The sequence below is a fragment of the Mustelus asterias genome, chromosome 17 (assembly GCF_964213995.1).
Source record: "Mustelus asterias chromosome 17, sMusAst1.hap1.1, whole genome shotgun sequence".
NCBI classification, from domain to species: Eukaryota; Metazoa; Chordata; class Chondrichthyes; order Carcharhiniformes; family Triakidae; genus Mustelus; species Mustelus asterias.
Genome location: NC_135817.1, coordinates 28,605,799 through 28,626,827, shown reverse-complemented (window position 1 = coordinate 28,626,827; position 21,029 = coordinate 28,605,799). Strand labels below are relative to the sequence as shown.

Sequence of the window (21,029 nt, the reverse complement as noted above, 5' to 3'; positions counted from 1 at the left end):
CAAAGTTACAGAAGGAGCATATTGATTCCAGTGCAGAAGTAAATGCGAGGGCACAGAAACTGGAGGGAGGCAAGTCTGGCTTTTGAACAGTGAGGGGTTGTGGAGATAGAGAGGGGGTGGTTGCAGGGGTTTTGGAGGCTCACAGGGAGGAATAAAAAAGGAGTAACAGCCTGATGCGCATCCCCCACTGAATGATGTGCCCCTCCTTTCTCCCTACATTTTCAACAATAAACGGCCTTCACACTCTTGCCCACCTATCATTGGCACTGAAGATGAATTAAGGGCCTTACATAGGCAATAATTGGCCATTGAGAGAATGCAGTTCTCAGCAGTCCTTCTTTCAAAGAATGCTTTCACTGCTTAACAGGTGGCTGCCAGTTTCACTTCATTTCACCCACCTAGCTTCAGCTACACTTGCCTCCGACTGACATTCATCACAGCATTGGGGCAGATTATGCATCTCTAACTTCCATGTTAAATCAAGAGCAAGAGCAGGGGCCTTTTCTTCGGGTGCTCCAGTTTCCTCCCACAGTCCGAAAGACGTGCTGGTCAGATACACTGGCCATGCTAAATTCTCCCTCAGTGTACCTGAACAAGTGCCGGAGCGTGGCGACTAAGGGATTTTCATTGTAGCTTCATTGTAGTGTTAACGTAAGCCTACTTGTGACACTAATAAATAAATCAAAATAAACTAATGCATGCCCCTCTGCAATAGGGCAGATACAATGGTCACTGAGAGCTAGCTGGAAGGAATCAAACCCGCCTACACAGGGCTGGCAAGCAGAGGAGCAGGACTCTTGGCCTGCGTGATCAACAATGCCTCAGGCTCTCACAGCAGATTGCTGCTACCATCTGCTGCCTCATTCCAAGGAACAGTGGGTACACATTGCCAATGAACAATAAGGTGCCTGTCACTGCAGGGTCATCACACACATCCCCACTGCCTTCCTGAGGTCCTGCATCCTCTTAGTGCACTGCCTCCAGTTTGAAGGGACCACATTCCTGCTGCTGACTCCCTTGCACACTTCCATCCATGCCCGCCTGGTTAGAGAGGTTGTCCCCTTTCTCCAGTCCTTGCGAAAGATCGCATTGCAGCCCTCACATCCGGCAGCAAGTCAGAGTGAGAGCACGGGAGTGATCTTCACAGGTCTCCTCTCTATTCTTGTGGTTGCTGTAGCCTCAAAAATCTAAGTGCTGGTGAACCCTTGTAACCATGTCGTGGTCACTAACAAAAAATCCTTCCTTTGACTGAACAGGCACGTCAGTTCACCTGTCCTCCCTCAGGGGGAGGGGTGGGTGCGCTCGGTGTGTGTTGCTAACTTTGTTGTTCTGGGAAAAAGCCTCTGCAATCCCCACCCATTAGGAAATTAGGGAAATGGACACCTCGTTCTTGCAGGATGTACATGGACAGGATTCCACCCACTGAATCTGAAATTTACCTGGAAACAATCATCTCGTCCTGCATCCTGCACTATTTCAATGGTTAAAAATAAAATTTTAGGCGTACACTCTGTAAACCTTAGCCACCAGACAGCTAAGTTTACAAGAGCATCATACGATCATGCAATACATAACTTTATTTGTTCCAAAAACAAACCTAAAAGCCTAATAGGTCCTAAAAATTGTTACATTTTAAAACTTATTGATGAAACATATACAGACCCAAATCTGTTTCTGGACTGCTGAAGATGAGACAGACAAAAGAAGATGCACATTAGGAACCTGTGGAGGTCCTGACATGGGGACCTATGTAGGAATTATCCAGGAAATTGCAGCTCCTGTTCCCCGGGACCCTGCGCAAATGGCTCCGACCCTGAGCTAGAGACAGAGACTGGGACAGATCTGTGTGACTTCCCAGGAAATGTTAGACTGATGAAAACTTGGTCTCGTACCTGGGTAACGACTCAACTGACAGACCCACCACCACCGCCCCCCCGCCCCCCCCTCGTCCCAGTCGACATCTCTGAATATCTGAGTACAATCCAACCATCCAACAACCCCAAAACCCACCTGACTCCTTTCCCCAACTTGATCCAACCTCCCTCCCCATTACGCGACCAAATCCCAACTTGATTACCCCTCCATCAACCAACTAACCCACAACCTGACCCGTTTATCATTCTCACCACCGGATTACCCCCGCCCGCCCCTAACTAAACCCAACTACTCCATTACCGCCAAACCACTTCCCTCACCAGACCTGATTATTTCCCCCCCCACCAAGTCACTGACTGGACCTGACCACCACTCTGACCCATTTATCCCCCCAACCACCTGACTACACCCTGATCTAACCAGCCTACCACCCAATAGAGATCCCTGAAGGGACCTGACTAACCCCTGGATACCTACTCCCACCTCACTCAATTATCCACCTCCACACTTCATCCACCTACCCCCTCACCATCTACCCACATCATTCATGAACACACATTCAAAGACTGGCCATCTGACAGCTAAAGAATAAAAAGGCATGAGAAGCAGATGGAATTGCCGCTGAAGAACTGAAACATGGGATAAAGTATGATTGGCGTCAATACATGATCAAATTTCCCTTATCTGGAAGGAGGAGAACATGCCAGGAGAATGATAATCATGAACATCTTCAAGAAAGGTCTCAAGTCTGACTGCAGTAACTACAGAGGAATATCCCTGCTGTCAGCCACAGGGTAGGTTATTGCAAGAGTTCTCCTTAATTGCCTTCTCTCTGAAAAACTCCTTCCAGAGTTTGGTGTGGATTCCACCCACTAAAGAGCACAAAGATCACGATCTTCATCGCTTGAGAAATGCAGGGAACAGCACCAACCCTCCGTTGATCACAAACAGGTCGTCGACACTAGCAACCATGAGGAATTATGGAGCATCCTTCTCCATTTTGACTGCCCCCAAAGGTTTGTCACCATCCTCCCCCTGCACCACAATAACATGCAAACCATGATCCTGACCAAAGGGGACAATTCTGCACCCGCATTCACCATCAACCAAAATGGCGACATGGTACAAATGGCATGAGAGTTGGCAAATGAGATTCTCGCTGGCGAGACTGTGAAGGACATGAAAAATGAGAGGAGAACCTACTAGGGAGCGACAAGGTTAATATAGCCCCAGGAGCAGAGGGGGACATGCCAGGGCACTGCCCCCCGGCACAGGTTGGCACCGCCAGATTGGCAGGGAGCATGACAAGGTCTTTGAGGTGGGGGACGTGGCAGTGAGGCGAGGGAGTGCCAGCTATGCTGCTGTGGTGATTGGGGAGTAGTCCCCGATAGTTTTGTGCTGGGGTGGGGAAATGAGACTGGGGGGAGTTTAACCTCAATGCTGATTGTGGTTCCCCAATCAAAGAAACACCCCGATCTCAGTGCAGTCGGTCTTGCCAGCTTCATCAGGCCCCGCCCCGCCAGAATGGCAGCAGGGTAAATACACGGGGTTACGGGGATAGGGCCTGGGTGGGGTTGCTGTCGGTGCAGGCTCGATGGGTGAATGGCCTCCTTCTACAATATAGGATTCAATGATTTCTAAATGATCAACAATCACATGGGAATGCTTTTTATTCTTCCTGCAAAAGTGAAAGATTAGTTTAGATGGATTCAAATTTCCTCACAACTGGTTGATTTTTCAAAAAGATTTTCATTCAGGAGATATGGGCCAGTATTTGATGCCTGTCGCTAATTGTTCTGGATCTGAGTGGCTTGCTTGGCCAGAGGGCAATTAGGAGTCAACCACATTGCTGTGGGTCTGGAGTGAGATGTCAGCCAGACCAGGTAAGAAAGGCAGATTTCCTTCCCTGAAGGTTTAGAAAAAACTCTAGGAAATAAAGTATAAAATTTATTTATTAGTGTCACAAGTAGACTTACATTAACACTCCAATGAATTTACTGTGAAAATCCCCTAGTCGCCACACTCCGGCGCCTGTACACTGAGGGAGAATTTAGCATGGCCAATACACCTAACCAGCACGTCTTTCGGACTGTGGGAGGAAACCGCGGCACCTGGAGGAAACCCACACAGACACGGGGAGAACGTGCAGACTCCGCACAGTGACCTAAGCCAGGAATCGAAATGTGAGGAAAATCTTGAAATGTTACGTTCTCATGTTTATCGTTACATGTACCACCATGCACCAACATTTTTAAATTGTTCAGTTGGAAGCCAAAATAAAACTGAGTGATTCTCCAAAAATCAACAAGAAATGTTGTAACATTTCAATAAATGTGACAGAGAATAGGCACTGCTACAAGAGCAAGTGGCAAAACGCATTGCACCAGCAAAACCAATAAATCTGATCTATCTTTAAGCTGCCCTATTATGTGTAAACGATTGAGTACATTTGGGTGCCTAAATCTCAGAAGACAAGTTCATCAGCCAACATACTGGCATTCAGTCAACTAAATTGAATTTGCAAAATATGAAAACCCACCCAACCAAATACTGCAACCATTATTTTAGTGAGTAGTTTCAAAATACATTACTACATTGAATATTTAATGTAGTTCAACACAGAGGGTGACCGTTTGGCCCATCATATCTGTGCCAGCTCCCTACAGGAGCAATTGAGTTAGTCACATTTCCCACCCTTTCTGTGTAGCCATGCAAATATATGTCTAATTCCGTGAAATTATGTCAGTCCAAAACTCAAATGCTAATGAGTGGTGTGCAGAATGCAGTCTTCAGTTTGCGAGGGACTACAAGGTGAGTGCAACAAAGCCTTTCTGCTACAGGCTGCACTGCTCCTCTGTACATCATGCTGTTGGGGCAGACTAGTCCCTGCTCTTAATCTCCAATCTGGTCTTCATGGGCAGCCTTGTACTGCTGGACCCATGGGATCTCCTATGTCACGAAGTCAGATCAGTTGCGCATCTGATGTTAGGCAGTACAGGTGTCTCCTTCTCCCTAGTGCCACACATCAGTGTCTATCTGGACAGCACTGTGCTGAGGGACTCATGCAGCCACAGCAACAAAGTGAGGCTGGGAAGGGGGGAATAGCTCGATGAAGGCAAGGGGGGCAATGTGGAAAGAGGGCTGTGCAAAGAAGAGGGTGGGGGGAGGCCGAGGGCTCATAACGGCACACAGAGGAGCAAGGAGGTGGATGAAGAAGGCAAAGATTGGCAGGGGGATGACTGAGGGAGGGAATCTGGAAAGATAAAGCTGCATGAAAAGCTCACAAAGAAGGGAACCAAAGGGATATCACATCGTTTAATGGAAGGGGATGCACAAAGACTCAATGTGTGGTGGGTAGAGGTCCAAGTGGGGCATGGGTGTCTCATAGATGATGGGCTCGGGAGAGGGTGGTTGAATGGAGGAACAGACTTCTTCTTGAGGTTGCTAGCCTTTTCCCTCTGTGTTGCTGACGTCCTGAATGATCTGGTGAATACAGGTGGGCTGGAGCGAGTAATAGGAATGTGCTGGACTGGTGTTTAAATATGGCACCGAGAGCTCGAACCCATCTGCTGAGGGCAGGCAGACAAATCAGCTGCCAACCCAGTAGGAGATTTGGAAGGGAACTCGACTCTGCATAAAATTAATGAGATTCCAAGCGCAGAATCGGATGTGGGATCCCGCCATTCTGGCCAGTGGGAAAGGCACTATGGGAGCCACCCATCACCACACTTACGGAGAATGCGGTCCTCTCCATCTAATTCTGTCCAAGACTCCTCATAACTTTGAGCACCTCAGTGGAATCTCCCATTTAAAGAATGTTACCTTTTCCATCTACAATACACTGTCCTTCAGCAGAATAGTTCCACATAAATTGGCTAGGCAACTCTGAACAAAAGATTAATTACACTTTTACTTGAGAGCAAGAGCATTAGCCAGGGCCTTTGCATTAATGGCCCAATGACATTATCACTAAACAACCATCTGCATGTATGACTAAATAAGAGTACAAATGTTCCCTGTTTCTCTCTCCACAGATGTTGCCTGGCCAGCTGAGTACTCATCATAACCTAACACCCCAACTGAAATGACAAATCACTTCCTCTCCATTTGGAACATCACTTGGAGGAAACTCAACATTTTGCTGTCCAAACCTTGTCCTGGTCCAGTCTTCTGAACGTTGTCCTGGTCCAGCTATCCGAACCTTGTCCTGGTCCAGCTATCCGAACCTTGTCCTGGTCCAGCTATCCGAACCTTGTCCTGGTCCAGCTATCCGAACCTTGTCCTGGTCCAGCTATCCGAACCTTGTCCTGGTCCAGCTATCCGAACCTTGTCCTGGTCCAGCTATCCGAACCTTGTCCCAGTCCAGCTATCCGAACCTTGTCCTGGTCCAGCTATCCGAACCTTGTCCTGGTCCAGCTATCCGAACCTTGTCCTGGTCCAGCTATCCGAACCTTGTCCTGGTCCAGCTATCCGAACCTTGCCCTGGTCCAGCTATCCGAACCTTGTCCTGGTCCAGCTATCCGAACCTTGTCCTGGTCCAGCTATCCGAACCTTGTCCCAGTCCAGCTATCTGAACATCTGAGTCACAAGGTTCTGTGTTCCTGACCCACTCCACAATTTGAGCAGAAAGGTTGACATTCCAGTGCAGGACCGAGGGCATGCTGCATTGTCAAAGGTGCCATTTCGCAGTTTAAGCATTAAACTAAAACCCCATCTACTCTGATGGATGTATAAAATTCTACGGCACTAACTAGAAGGAGGACAGGTGAGTTATCCTGGTGTCCTGGGGCAAATATTTATCCCTCAAACAAGATGATGAAAATAGATTATCTGATCATCATCACATTGATGTTTGTGGGAGTTAAGCAGAATATCACAGCTATACTGCGGGGCGACATCGTGGAAGGCTCATACAGCGAGGCAATGTGGGTAGAGTTCAGGAATAGGAAGGGTGTAGTCACAATGGTGGGGGTTTACTACAGTAAAATTGACTGTTGTGTTTCTGACATTACAACATTGACAACACTTCTAGAAGTACATCATTGGCTGTAAAATGCATTGTGGCATCCTGTGGCCAGGAAAAGCTCTATTTAAATGAGCTTTCTTTTTTATTTACTATGTATTAATTGTTATAAGCAGCTAAATTGAGCTCCATTTATTTACTTAATGAACTTAGTGAACTTAGAGCTTGGATTAGTACTTGGAACAATGACGTTATTGCCATTACAGAGACTTGGTTAAGGGAAGGACAGGATTGGCAGTTTAACGTTCCAGTATACAGATGTTTCAGGTAGGAGAGAGGAGGATGTAAAAGGGGTACTGGTTAAGCAGAATATCACAGCTGTACTGCGGGAGGACACCTTGGAAGGCTCATACAGCAAGGCAATGTGGGTAGAGCTCAGGAATAGGAAGGATGTAGTCACAATGTTGGGGGTCCTAACAGAGAGTGGGAGATAGAGGAACAGATATGCAGGCAGATTTTGGCAAGGTGTAAAAGTAACAAGGATGTCGCGGTGGGAGATTTTAACTTCCCCTATATTGACTGGGATTCACTTCGTGTTCGGGGTGTGGATGGGGCAGTGTTTGTAAGTAGCATCCAAGAGGGCTTCTTGAAACAGTATATAGATAATCCAACTAGGGAAGGGACCATACTGGACCTAGTATTTGTAATGAGCCAGGCTAGGTGGTCGACAATTCAGTAGGGGAGCAGTTTGGGAACAGTGACCACAAATCAGTAAGCTTTAAGGTACTGATGGGTAAGAATCATAGAAGAAATCATAGAAACCCTACAGTACAGAAAGAGGCCACTCGGCCCATCGAGTCCGCACCGACCACAATCCCACCCAGGCCCCAGCCCAATATCCCTACATATTTTACCCACTAATCCCTCTAATCTACGCATCCCAGGACACTAAGTGGCAATTTTAGCATGGCCAATCAACCTAACCCGCACATCTTTGGACTGTGGGAGGAAACCGGAGCACCCGGAGGAAACCCACGCAGACACGAGGAGAATGTGCAAACTCCACACAGACAGTGACCCAAGCCGGGAATCGAACCCAGGTCCCTGGAGCTGTGAAGCAGCAGTGCTAACCACTGTGCTACCGTGCCACCCCTAACCACTGTGCTACCGTGCCGCCCCTAAAGATAAGTGTAGTCCTCAAGTGAAGGTGCTAAATTGGTGGAAGGCTAATTACAACAATTTTAGGCAGGAACTGAAGAATGTAGATTGGGGGCAGATGTTTGAGGGCAAATCAATATCTGGCATGTGGGAGGCTTTCAAGTGTAAGTAGATAGGAATTCAGGACCAGCACATTCCTGTAAGGATGAAGGATAAGTATGGGAAATTTCAGGAACCTTGGATAACGAGAGATATTGAGAGCCTAGTCAAAGAGAAAAAGGAAGCATTTGTCAAGGCTAGGAGGCTGGGAACACACGAAGCAAGTGTGGCATACAAGGAAAGTAGAAAGAAACTTAAGCAAGGAGTAAAGAGGGCCAAAAATGGTCACAAAAAGTTATTGGTCAGCAGGATTAAGAAAAATCCCAAGGCTTTTTATACATATATAAAGAGCAAGAGGGTAGCCAAGGAGAGGGTTGCCCAACTCAAGGACAGGGGAGGGAATCTATGCGTGAAGCCAGAGGAAATGGGCAAGGTATGATGAGTACTTTGCATCAGTATTCACCAAAGAGAAGGATTTGGTGGATGATGAGTCTGGAGAAGGATGTATAGATAGTTTGGGTCATGTTGGGATCAAAAAGGAGGAGGTATTGGGGTTCTTGAGAAACATTAAGATAGACAAGTCCCCAGGGCCTGATGGGATATACCCCAGAATACTGAGAGAGGCAAGGGAAGAAATTGCTGGGGCCTTGAGAGAAATCTTTGTATCCTCATTGGCTACAAGGGGAGGTCCCAGAGGACTGGAGAATAGCCAATGTTGTTCCTTTGTTTAAGAAGGGTAGCAAGGATAATCCAGGTAATTACAGGCCAGTGAGCCTTACGTTAGTGGTAGGGAAATTATTGGAGAGGATTCTTCGAGACAGGATTTACTCCCACTTGGAAATAAGTGAACGTATTAGCGACAGGCAAATGGTTTTGTGAAGGGGAGGTCGTGTTTCACTAACTTAAGAGTTTTTTGAGGAAGCAACGATGATGATTGATGAGGGTAGGATAGTGGATTTTGTCTACTTGGACTTCAGTAAGGCCTCTGACAAAGTCCCTCATAAGAGACTGGTACAGAAGGTGAAGTCGCACAGGATCAGAGGTGAACTGGCAAGATGGATACAGAACTGGCTTGGTCATTGAAGACAGAGGGTATGAACGGAAGGTTGCGTTTCTGAATGAAGGGCTGTGACAAGTGGCGTTCCTCAGGGATCAGTGCTGGGGCCTTTGCTGTCTGTAATAAATATATAAATGATTTGGAGGAAAATGTAACTGGTTTGATTAGTAAGTTTGTGGATGACACAAAGGTTGGTGGAATTGCGGATAGCGATGAGGACCATCGGAGGATACAATCAGTTGGAGACTTGGGCGGAGTGATGGCAGATGGAGTTTAATCCGGACAAATGTGAGGTAATGTATTTTGTAAGATCTAATACAGATAGGAAATATATAGTAAATGACAGAACCCTTAAGAGTATTGATAGGCAGAGGGATCTGGGTGTACAGGTACACAGGTCACTGAAAATGGCAACGTAGGTGGAGAAGGTAGTCAAGATGGCATATGGAATGCTTGCCTTCATTAGCCGGGGCTTTGAGTTTAAAAATTGGCACATCATGTTGCAGCTTTATAGAATCTTAATTAGGCCGCACTTGGAATATAGTGCTCAATTCTGGTCGCCACACTACCAGAAGGATGTGGAGGTTTTGGAGAGGGTACAAAAAATTTTTACCAGGATGTTGCCTGGCATGGAGGGCATTAGCTATGAGGAGAGGTTGGAGAAACTTGGTTTGTTCTCACTGGAATGACGGAGGATGAGGGGCGACCTGACAGAAGTCTACAAGATTATGAGGGACATGGACATAGTGGATAGTCAAAAGCTTTTTCCCAGGGTGGAAGAGTCAGTTACTCGGGGGCATAGGTTTAAGGTGCGAGGGGCAAGGTTTAATGGAGGTGTACGAGGCACGCTTTTTACAGAGAGGGTGGTGGGTGCCTGGAACTCTCTGCTGGGGGAAGTAGTGGAAGCAGATACAATAATGATTTTTAAGGGGCATCTTGACAAATATATGAATAGGATGGGAATAGAGGGACATGGTCCCCGGAAGGGTAGCGGCTTTTAGTTCAGTTGGACGGCATGCTCGGTGCAGGCTTGGAGGGCCGAAGCCTGTGCTGTAATTTTCTTTGTTCTTCTCTTTGTTCTTTGTTGCTCATATTATATTGTGGCAATCAGAAAAAACATTTTTGATAATCATGAGGTGAGACATGTATTGGAAGATATATCCTCCATTACAATATTTTCTTTTAAATTATGGAACGACATTCCATTGATGTGCACTTGGAAATTGACCTAGATTGTTTTTTTTAAAAAATGTCTTATGTTCATTTTGGAAAATCAATAAACATGCCTTTTCTAGGAAACCAGCTAAATGATCAGCATGATCCTTGAGGGGAATGAGCTATGTGCTTGTTTACACTGCAATTACTTTAATTGATGGAGAAAAAACTTGGTTTAAACACAAAGGCTAGTTCATTCGAATTCACCTGACAGATAAGCTTTCAGTTTTGCACTTTTTTTTTTTAAGGACTCAGTTAGGAACGAGCTGCGAAGCACAGTGGTTAGCACTGCTGCCTCACAGCGCCTGGGACCCAGGTTCGATTCCGGCTTAGGTCACTTAGATCTGTGCGGAGTCTGCACGTTCTCCCTGTGTCTGGGTTTCTTCCGGGTGCTCCAGTTTCCTCCCACAGTCCGAAAGACTTGCTGGTTAGATGCATTGGCCATGCTAAATTTTCCCTCAATGTACCCGAACAGGTGCCGGAGTGTGGCGACTAGGGTATTTTCACAGTAACTTCATCTCAGTGTTAATGGAAGCCTGCTTGTGACACTAGTAAATAAACTTTAAACTTAGGTAAAAAACCTTCCCAGCTCGCATTATCTTTGCCTTGCCTGAAATAGAGTGATTATCTGAGTCCAGCTAGGAAACTCAGTGGAACTTGTCTGTTTTTGGAAATCCAAGAGGTTGAGTCGAGAAGGATTAATCTGGCTCTAATTTCCTTGACACCGAAGCTTTGTTGGTGAGAAAATCCAGGCACACACTAGGATTACCAATCTGTCTTCACATGAGGGATCTCCAGATCAACAATGTCAAAATTTTGCAAACTTTATTCATTTTTCATGAAGTCTATTCTTCAACTGTCCACCTGTGCAGAGATGCTATTTGCTTGCTCTTTGTTTTTATATGGGTGTGCTGGGCATTTTAAAAAGATTATAAATTGCATGTTAACCAGTTCTTGCAACTTGTTTCAGTATGAATTCTGACTTTACTGACTGAAGCCTGGTTAAAGTTTCTTTTATTCTGGGTCTAACAGTAGCAAAGGTAAATAATTGGCCATTTTGGTGAATAAATTACACAATTACATTAACGTTGCAATCTGTGGAGCAATGGCGCTAGCAAGACTGCACACTCCTGCCATTCTGGTAGAACACTGATTGCGACTCTTGCGGATTTGAAACATGGACATTGGGTTATTTTACATGGAATAATAATAATTGGTAATGGCTAAAAGGACGGCTTCTTATACATCAGCAAACCAAAATGGCTTTGGAAGATGCTGAGACTTTTCTAATGTTGGAAGACTTATTTCTGACTGGTTTACAAAAAGTAACCAAGGCAAAGCTATCGGAATTAGCAGCTAAGCTGAGGTTGGAATTAACCATAGGGGTGAGGAAAGCTGACATAGAACATAGAACATAGAACAGTACAGCACAGAACAGGCCCTTCGGCCCACGATGTTGTGCCGAGCTTTATCTGAAACCAAGATCAAGCTATCCCACTCCCTATCATCCTGGTGTGCTCCATGTGCCTATCCAATATGGCAATATGGTTGAGCTAAAAGTACAGCTTTTGAAATTGGAAGGGAAATCTAAGAGGCCATGTTCTCCAGGGAGTTGACTCAGATTCAGTTGCATACAAGATAGTTTTAAAACGAAAAAAGAAAAACTCGAACTTGAACAGGAAAGAAAATTGGAATTGAGAAGGCTTGAGAGAGAGAGGAAAGTAAAAAAAGAGCCTTTCAGAAACTGCAACAGGAATTTCGGGCAAGGGGGAATGAGAAAGAAAGAGAGGCAAAGGACAGAGAGATGGAACAGGAAAGGCCTTAAAAGGCTGCAATTTTAAAAAAAGTGGCCACATATGTTGAGGAATATTCTGATGACAAAGTATCCACCCTCAAACCAAAACCCAGTGGGAAGATATTTAAATTTGTACAAGCCATTCCAAAGTTTGAGGAAAGCCATGTGGAGGCAATTTTTATTTCATTTGAGAAGGTAGCTTAGCAAATGAAGTGGCCAAAAGAAAACTGGACATTTCTCCTACAGAGGAGGTTTTGTGAGGAGTTCATGAGGTTTATGCATCACTTTCAGAAGAGGTTTCTGTGCAGCAAAACAGACTGTTCTTCATGCATATGAGTTGATCTCTGAGGTGTACATGCAGACATTTTGAAACATGATGAACAGCCTTGGAAAATCTATACTGACCTCGAGAGGGTAAAGCAAAGTAATTTTGACCTTTGTATATGGCAATTAAAGGTACATCCAATGTATGAAACTCCTAGGGAAATAATTCTCCTGCAAGAATTTGAAAATTAACTTATTCCAGTGGTTAGAACTTATATTGAAGATGAGAGGGTTGCAACAGCTGGGCAGGCAGTAGAGGTGGCTGATGATTATGAGCTTGTTCATTAATTCATATCCTTTTCCCCACAAACCCACAAAAGATGGAGGGTGGCAAGGTGAAAGGAAGGCAAGTAGCCAGGGAAGAGAAGCGACAGCTGGGAAAGTCCTGGAAATTCCTCCGCAGACTGGAAAAGGAAGGTGCTGAGGGTGGTAGTGATATTATGGATATGACAACTCGATTTCCAAAGACCATCCCTTTAAGAACAATTAGAGTGATGCTCTTTCAGAGAGTTGGTGCAGACTCGATGGGCCAAATGGCCTCCTTCGCATTGTAGGTATGGTTCTACAGTAGGGAAAATGACTCAATTTTTTTTATCAATATGAATTACCGGCAGAGATCCAGTTGGCCAAGATTCCAATTTTATGTCTATATTTTTTCAAAACATGACGAGTAGTTTGAGTATGAAACAGTTGAAGTCCACAGTATACAATCCACAGATTCAGAGGGTTTTAGGGAGGTACCATCAAACCCTTTCATCAATAATTAAAACATTTTGTCATGAATTTTCCTATTATTTGGACAAAGGTCTAGACTTTCTTTTATTTGCTACCCGAGATTCACCGAATGAATTCACCGGTTTTAGTCCTTGTGAATTCAACGACTGACATGAGATAAGAGGTATTCTGAAATTAATCCAATAGGATATCGGGACGAATCCTCTGTGTTAGATTATGTGTCCACGTTCCAAGGACGGTTCATGAGAGCTTACAAAATAGCTCAGGAACAACTTAAAATTTCTTTAAAAAAGATGAAGGAATTGGCAGATAAGCAAACTGCGATCCAAACATTACAACCAGGGGATGAAATGTTTGTATTATTGCTTTTACAGGAGGGACCTCTGAAAACACTGAATACAAGGAAATTAAGTGGATTAGTAAAGTAAATTATCTGAAGCTCTGAAGATCCACTGGTGAGAACCTCCAGGCATCAAGAGGACTAATGATCTATCTTCACACGACAGATCTCGAGATCAACGGTGTTGAAACATTGCGGACTTCATCTTTTAATAAATAAAATCTATACTTCAACAATCCATCTCTATAAATATGCTATTTGCTTGACATTGTTGGTGTGTGTGTGCGCTGGGATAGTTACACTTTCAGATTACAAATTGTGTTAGCCAGTTTTTCCGACTTGTTTTTGAATGAAGCTTTGTTCTACAATAAATTAATCATTCCGAGTTTATTGGAAGAAGCTTGGTTAAAGTCTCTTTATTTCTGGGTCTAATAGTTGCCAAAATAAATAACCGGCCAATTTTGAGTGAGTGAATTAAACATTTACATTGATGTTATGACCCGTGTAGAAGTTGGGCGAGCCAACCTGCATACTCCATCCATCCCAGTCATAACATTGAATTATATCTTGCAGTAGACAATGGAGGTACCAACTGCAGTAGATTTGAAGTTACGTCATGTGTTTCCTGCCTTTAATGCAACTCAAAGAGCTGAGCTTTGACTCAAAAAAGACATGGATCTTACCAATCCTTCACTGGGTTTGATGTTTGTCAGCTGAACCACCTCCAAGTGAGCAGACTGTGAAACCAGCGGATCAGAAGATAGAGAGATAATGTGGTCACAAACACCTGAGAGCGTTTTACACTATGACAGAAAGAGAAAATAAAAGGATAAGGATTCATTTCAAGGAAACTATAGGAAAAAATAAATAACGCAATTTAATAACCAAATGAGAATGCTTTTTTTGAATAATGAGAAAGGAGTTCTGAAAATCAGTATCACCAATGCATTCCCCAAACAAAATATGCAGTGTATTTTACAAAATGTCCCTGTAAGAACCTCGTGATGATGAAGGATACACCATTTGAATCAAAATAAATAACCTCCAGCTGCTAATATTTTAAAGTGAACAATGTTTTGGCTCTGAAATAGCAGGAAGCCAAATCCATTAGTATATTTGAGATGGAGTGAAACTCTCGGTACCTGAAGATCCATCTGAGTAGGCAAGAAAAATCAAGAGTTACAACTTCCTGCAGAGCAACTATCCTTGAAGACTAAAGATAGCTGAGTCCTTCAAGGATTCAATTGTTTGAGACTGATGATAACTTTGGGGCCAAATAAATGCCTCACTGGGGCTTATTACAACTCTTAATTGTTGAGGCTGTGTGCAAAATGAGCAGAACTTCCAGCGCGAGGCAAGAATGCCCTCAGATATGCCTTGATGTGGAGGAGGGAGGTGGTGAGCCAATGATCCACCCATGGTGTCCACTCCACAGGAACTCAAATGAGGTTGTAAATGACACAGAATTCGAGCTTCAGTTCCATATCAAATTCCTGGCTCCCTCCCAACCTTGAAGGGAAATCTTTCTTTCTACTCCCTCCAAGCCCAGGAATTTCAGTAGGCTACTTTTTACGAATATGAACAGTGGATAGAAATCTACTTTTGCCCATGTAAACATTACATTGAATACATTTTGTAGATAATAACTGTATCATGGAGTTTCAACAACACCACAATGCAGCATAGAATATGAAGACAGAACATATAAAACTACTTTAATCTAGTGTACTTTTTTTTACAGTAAGAACATCACAGTTGCAGCACCTTTCATTACCTTGGAACATCCAAAAATGCTTCCCAGTTAATAATGATGTATTTTTAAAATGTAGTTGCAATTGTAATGTGGACAACATAGTCCAGGCTTGATCACAGAATAGGTTTCTACATCTTGCTTAAAACCAATGCCTGAAAGTGGTGAGGTTTTTATTATCTCTTGTGGATTTTTCTAGACTATGCCAGCACATAGCAGTGTACAAATGCTGTGCACGCTCACAGCAATGGCACTCCGAACACGGAGTGAAGTGTGAGCACATTCAGTTCCTTTGGAAACATTTAAAACAAACAAAGAATGTAAAAACATGACCCTTTTCTCCCAATTTAAACATCAATGTTTAATTTTTGTGCTAGAAAGTGAAGGATAAGAACCAGATAATAGCTCATATAATGTTCTTTACATAAAAAGAAACAACTCAGCATGCTTTACAGACAGAAATGTCAAATAATTTTGGAGTGAAAGAAATTAAAGTGTGTGCGTGCGTGCTTGCATGTGTGTAAATGTGAGAGAGAGCGCGCGTGTACGGGAGTGCACCAGTGCAGGAGCGAGCGAGTGTGAGAGCATGCATGTGTGAGGAGAGTGTGTGTGAGGAATGGGTTTGTGTGTGTGTGAGAGTGAGTGTGTGTGTAAGTGTGAGAAAGTGCATGTGTGATTGTGTACATGTGTGTGAGTGTGTGTGTGTGTGTGTAGAGAGAAAGAGAGAGTGTGCGTGTGACTGTGTGTTTGTGTGTAAGGTGTGTGTGAGAGAAAGAGTGCGCCCGCGCAAGAATGTGTGCGCATGTGAGAGCGCGCGTGAGAGGGCGCGTGTGTGTGTACGCACGTGTGCGAGTGTGCAAGTGTGAGTGCGAGTGCGAGAGTGCATGAGTGTGAGTGCGCGAGAGTGCACGAGTGTGAATGCGCGAGAGTGATGAGTGTGAGTGCGCGAGAGTGCACGAGTGTGAGTGCGCGCGAGTGTGAGTGCGCGCGAGTGCGTGTGTGAGAGAGTGCGCGTGTGTGAGTGCGTGTGTGTGAGTGCGCAAGTATGAGTGCGCGCGTGAGAGAGTGCGCGCGAGCGTGAGAGTGTGCGTGTGTGCACGCGCGTGTGTGAGTGTGCACGTGTGTGAGTGTGCACATGTGAGTGTGAGAGTGTGCGAGTGTGTATGAGTGTGAGTGCGCGAGTGTGTGCGAGTGTGTGTGAGTGTGCGAGTGTGTTTGTGTGTGTGTGTGTGTTTGAGGTGTGTCTGGCTAACTAACGGGTAACTGCATGCTTTGGTGAAATTGTGTCAGCTGTAATTCTGTATTGCTTAGATGTTACACCCCATGCTAGTGTACCATGATTTGAAACCCCTTCTTCTCACACTACTCTTCAAACCACAAATTTAATTCTCTAAGCTCCTTGATCTTCTGCCAACTTGGCTCATTTTTCCCTTGAGGTTCTTCATATTATTTCAGAACCCAGATGCTCGAATTCCCTCCACAGAACCCTACTCTTAGTTCTACCTATGTTGTTGGTTTCGATAAAGACTGTGAAAACTGGATCCTCTCCCTCCCACTCCAAGTTCTCCCTCAGCTTTGAGGAGATGTCCCAACCCTGGAACTGGACAGGCAGCGCAACCTTTACCTCACCTGGTCTCAGCTGCAGAGAAGGGTATCTTGACTATGCCATCTATTTTCACGACCACATTTTTCACACCACTGCATTTGAATGGCCTCCTGTACCACAGTGCCGGGGCCAGTTTGCCCACCCTCCCTGCAGGCTTTTCTCTCATTTAAACAGCAGCAAGTACTTGGTTGCTGTTGGTCAAATACAAGGACTGAAGTTCCTCCGTAATTCTGACCTGGGTTGCCATACCTATCAGACCTGCAGTCATACCCTCCCTCCTCTGGGTACTGACCACACCCAAAGTACTGCTTAACCTAATGTTTGTGACAGCCTTCTGGAATAAAATGTTCAGCTATCTTTCCCTCTCCTTGCTGCTCTGCAAACCAGCCCAAAACAATTCGGAGTTGAAGTTCCTCGAGCTGCAGACACATGTGGCATGCGTGATTGCCCAGGATTACAATGCTGTCTAGAAACTCCCACATGTTGCAGGTAAGTCACATTATTATTGTGGACTCATGTAATTTTGTTTTTTACAGACTCTCTTACCCTTGCTGTCATTTTTATCCATGTTAATCCATTCAGAATTCCTCCAATGTTAACCTTTATTTCACAACAATCTTGACCCTGGTTTTACAAGTTTCCAGCTCTAATCTCTGATGATTTGCTTTCAGGATCTCATACCAGCTTGGCCTTTCAATGACCGATGATGACTCAGATACCAATTAAGAAACAAACACTCGCGCTCAATAATCCTCCCATTTTCTTCCTGAGCACGGGTGGCTGTGAGAGTAGTCTTTGGGCTGGTCATGGATGCGTGGCACCACGGCCGAGGCCATACAAGAGAACAGGTCAGAACTCACCCCCATGACACGCATGAACTCAGGCAACCGGATTCGCTCTCATGCACAGCACGAATTGTGATAAAAACCCAAGCAACCACAAGGTGGTTTCATAAGTAAGGTTTATGTTACGACTGAGTTTATTTGATTAATACAAATGTATGGTAAATATTAGTTCCTCAGACGATTATTATTGTGATGATTTTATGGCACATACTGGAATGTTTCAAATAAATGTGTTCCCTTGTAGTATTAATGTTTGTACGATGAAAACATCAACACTTTTGTTTCTGGTATGGACTAATAACTTGCAGGCAGGCATCGACTTCATAACGTTGGCGTTACGATAAACAACACTTAAGATGTTTAAAAATGGACACCTTGTTTTGAATTTACGACACCACACCCACCCATCTGTTATAGAATTATCATTTATAAATTTGACATGTTTTGAACATGAGCCCAGGGTATTGATAAAATCTCCCACAGCAATGCCGGGCCACTTGCACCTTTTACACTCCAGGTCGGAAGGTCACTCGGGAGAACAGTCACTGTAGCCTGCTGGCAGAGGTCTGAATCCACTGGGACAAAAGTCTAAAACCTGTGTGAAATGAAGTTAAAACTTGCCTCCAAAAAGCTGCCTTTTCCCTCTAATAGACCAATTCCTCATGTTTAAACATTGTTCCGAAGGGGAATTTGTTTCTGACTTAGACAGATGGAATTCTCCCATCCCGCTGGCGGCGGGTTTAGTGGGCAGGCAGGAGCACAGAATCTAGCTGGAGCCAAACGGCAGGATTTTCCTTCCCCCTCCCATTCCCCCTCCCCCGCAGCATGTACTTCAGCGACAGAGGCAGCCCGCCATTGGCCGGAGGTGGGATCTTCCAGTCCTGCCGCTGCCAATAGGGTTTCACCTTGTTCACACCCTCTGCGGCTGGGGAACCCATGGCTGGGCTGGATGATGCTGCCCAAAAAGTTGGAAATCCGCCGGTGTAAGATCATATTGCAATTCTCCCAATGGTGGGTGGGTCTTCCTGCTGGCAAGAACGCCATCTCATGAATGCTCATTAAAATAGCTTGCTCGCTGGCATCCCATCAAGCTTTCCAAGCTTGCATTACATCAGCATATTATTATGTTGGTCTAACACCCAAGAGTGGAGTGGTCCTCAGTTCATAAGAGATTTTGGGGCAAGTAAAACAAAGCCTTTCTGCCATAATGCGACACTGCTCCTTATGCAGTATTCATCGCTCTGCCGGGACAGACTGGTTCCTGCCCTGCATCAACATGCCAAGCTGGCCTTCACAGACAGCACTGCGCTGCTGGACTCATGGGCCGTCCTGTGTCACCAACTCGGATCAGTACTGTGCATTGGGTTGCGAGTACAGGTGCCTCCTTCCCCCTGGCGCCACACACCAGTGTCCATCTAGACAGAACTGTGCTGAGACTCAAAAAGCTACCACAACAAAGATCTGAAGTTCAACCAGGGTTGGAGTGCGAGGTAAGGCCCGAGGGGGATGAGGTTGGTCTGATGGAGACAAGGGGGGGGGGGCAATGTGGAAGGGCTGTGCAAGGGGGGTGGGTGGATGGGTTAGGGCTCACGGTGGTTTTCAGAGGAGCAAGGAGGCGATGAAGAAGGTGAACAATGGAAGACAGAGGGAAAATGGAGGGGAGGGAAGCTTGAATCTGATAAGGCTGCATGAAAAGGGGCGGCACGGTAGCACAGTGGTTAGCACTGCTGCTTCACAGCTCCAGGGTCCTGGGTTCGATTCCCGGCTCGGGTCACTGTCTGTGTAGAGTTTGCACATTCTCCTCGTGTCTGCGTGGGTTTCCTCCGGATGCTCCGGTTTCCTCCCACAGTCTAAAGATGTGCGGGTTAGGTTGATTGGCCAGGTTAAAAATTGCCCCTTAGAGTTCTGAGATGCGTAGGTTAGCGGGATTAGTGGGTAAAATAGGTGGGGGTAGGGCCTGGGTGGGATTGTGGTCGGTGCAGACTCGATGGGCCGTATGGCCTCCTTCTGCACTGTAGGGTTTCTATGATTTCTGTGAAAAGCTCACAAACAAGGGGGTCAAAGGGATATTGTTTACTGGAAGGGGATGCACAAAAACTCCAGATGTGGTGGATAGAGGTCCAAATTGGGTATGGGTGCCTCACAGGTGATGGGCTCCGGGGAGGGTGGTTGAATCGAGGAACAGATTTCTTCTGGAGGTTGCGAGCCTTTTCCCTCTGGGTTACTGACGTCCTGCATGGTCTGATGAAGACAGTGGGCTGGAGAGAGTGATAGGAGTGCTGGACTGGATTTCAATATGGCTCTGAGACCTTTGAACCCATCAGCTGATGATGGGCAGGTGACTTGGGGGGGAACTCACCTGTGCATAATTAATGATGTTCCGAGCACAGAATTAAAGTTTTAAGTTTATTTATTAGTGTCACAAGTGGACTTACATTAAAACTGCAAAGAAGTTACTGTGTAAATCCCCTAGTCGCCACACTCTAACACTTGTTCGGGTACACCGAGGGAGAATTTAGCATGGTCAATCCACCTAACCAGCACGTCTTTCAGACTGTAGGAGGAAACCGGAGCAGCCGGAGGAAACCCACGCAGACAAGGGGAGAACGTGCAGACTCCGCACAGAAAGTGACCCAAGACTGGGAATCAAACCCGGGTCCCTGGCACTGTGAAACAGCAGTGCTAACCACTGTGCCACCATGCCGCCTTCTCTTTGTCCTTCCGAGTGCCGTGAGCCCTAACTCATCCACCCACCCCCTTGCAGAGCACTTCCGCATTGCCCCCCCCCCCCCTGTCTTCATCAGGCCAACCTGGCAGCGATGTCGCCATTCTTGCCAGCGGGCAAGGTGTCACTGGATCTACCTTCCATTCACTGAGGCTCAAAATGCTCCTAAGTCCAAGGACTGCCTGTAGTTGTATTTATTTGTTTCTTAAATACACATAAAATTTATTATATTTAGTAGTGAAAAAGCAGTGAAATATTTCAACTTTTTTTCATAAGTTCCCCTTAATTCTGACAAATTGTTTTTCGGAATGGCAAGCCAAGGCAGGTGGGGTAGGACTTGCAGGTGGTTTTTGTCTTAACTAAGTTGTCTGCGGATAAAACAGTTTGTGAAGCACAACTCTAAAGATATAGTCGTTTTCTGAAATTCAAATTGTCAGTTTGTAATTTTTACACCTCTTCATCTATCTATCAAACCTGAAAACATATCTCATATTGTGCATCTTAATCATTCTTTACTCGCCTGCATCCTTTTTAATCTTACT

General features: G+C 45.2%; 1 protein-coding gene across 1 annotated transcript in view; it reads right to left on the bottom strand.

The window, feature by feature from the left end:
• Window positions 1–21,029, bottom strand: part of cnksr2a (connector enhancer of kinase suppressor of Ras 2a) — a 467,989-nt gene that overhangs the window by 237,456 nt on the left and 209,504 nt on the right. Inside the window, exon 6 of the mRNA XM_078232430.1 lies at window positions 14,245–14,364. Coding sequence (XP_078088556.1) covers window positions 14,245–14,364 — 120 coding nt within the window. The remainder of the gene's footprint in view (window positions 1–14,244; window positions 14,365–21,029) is intronic.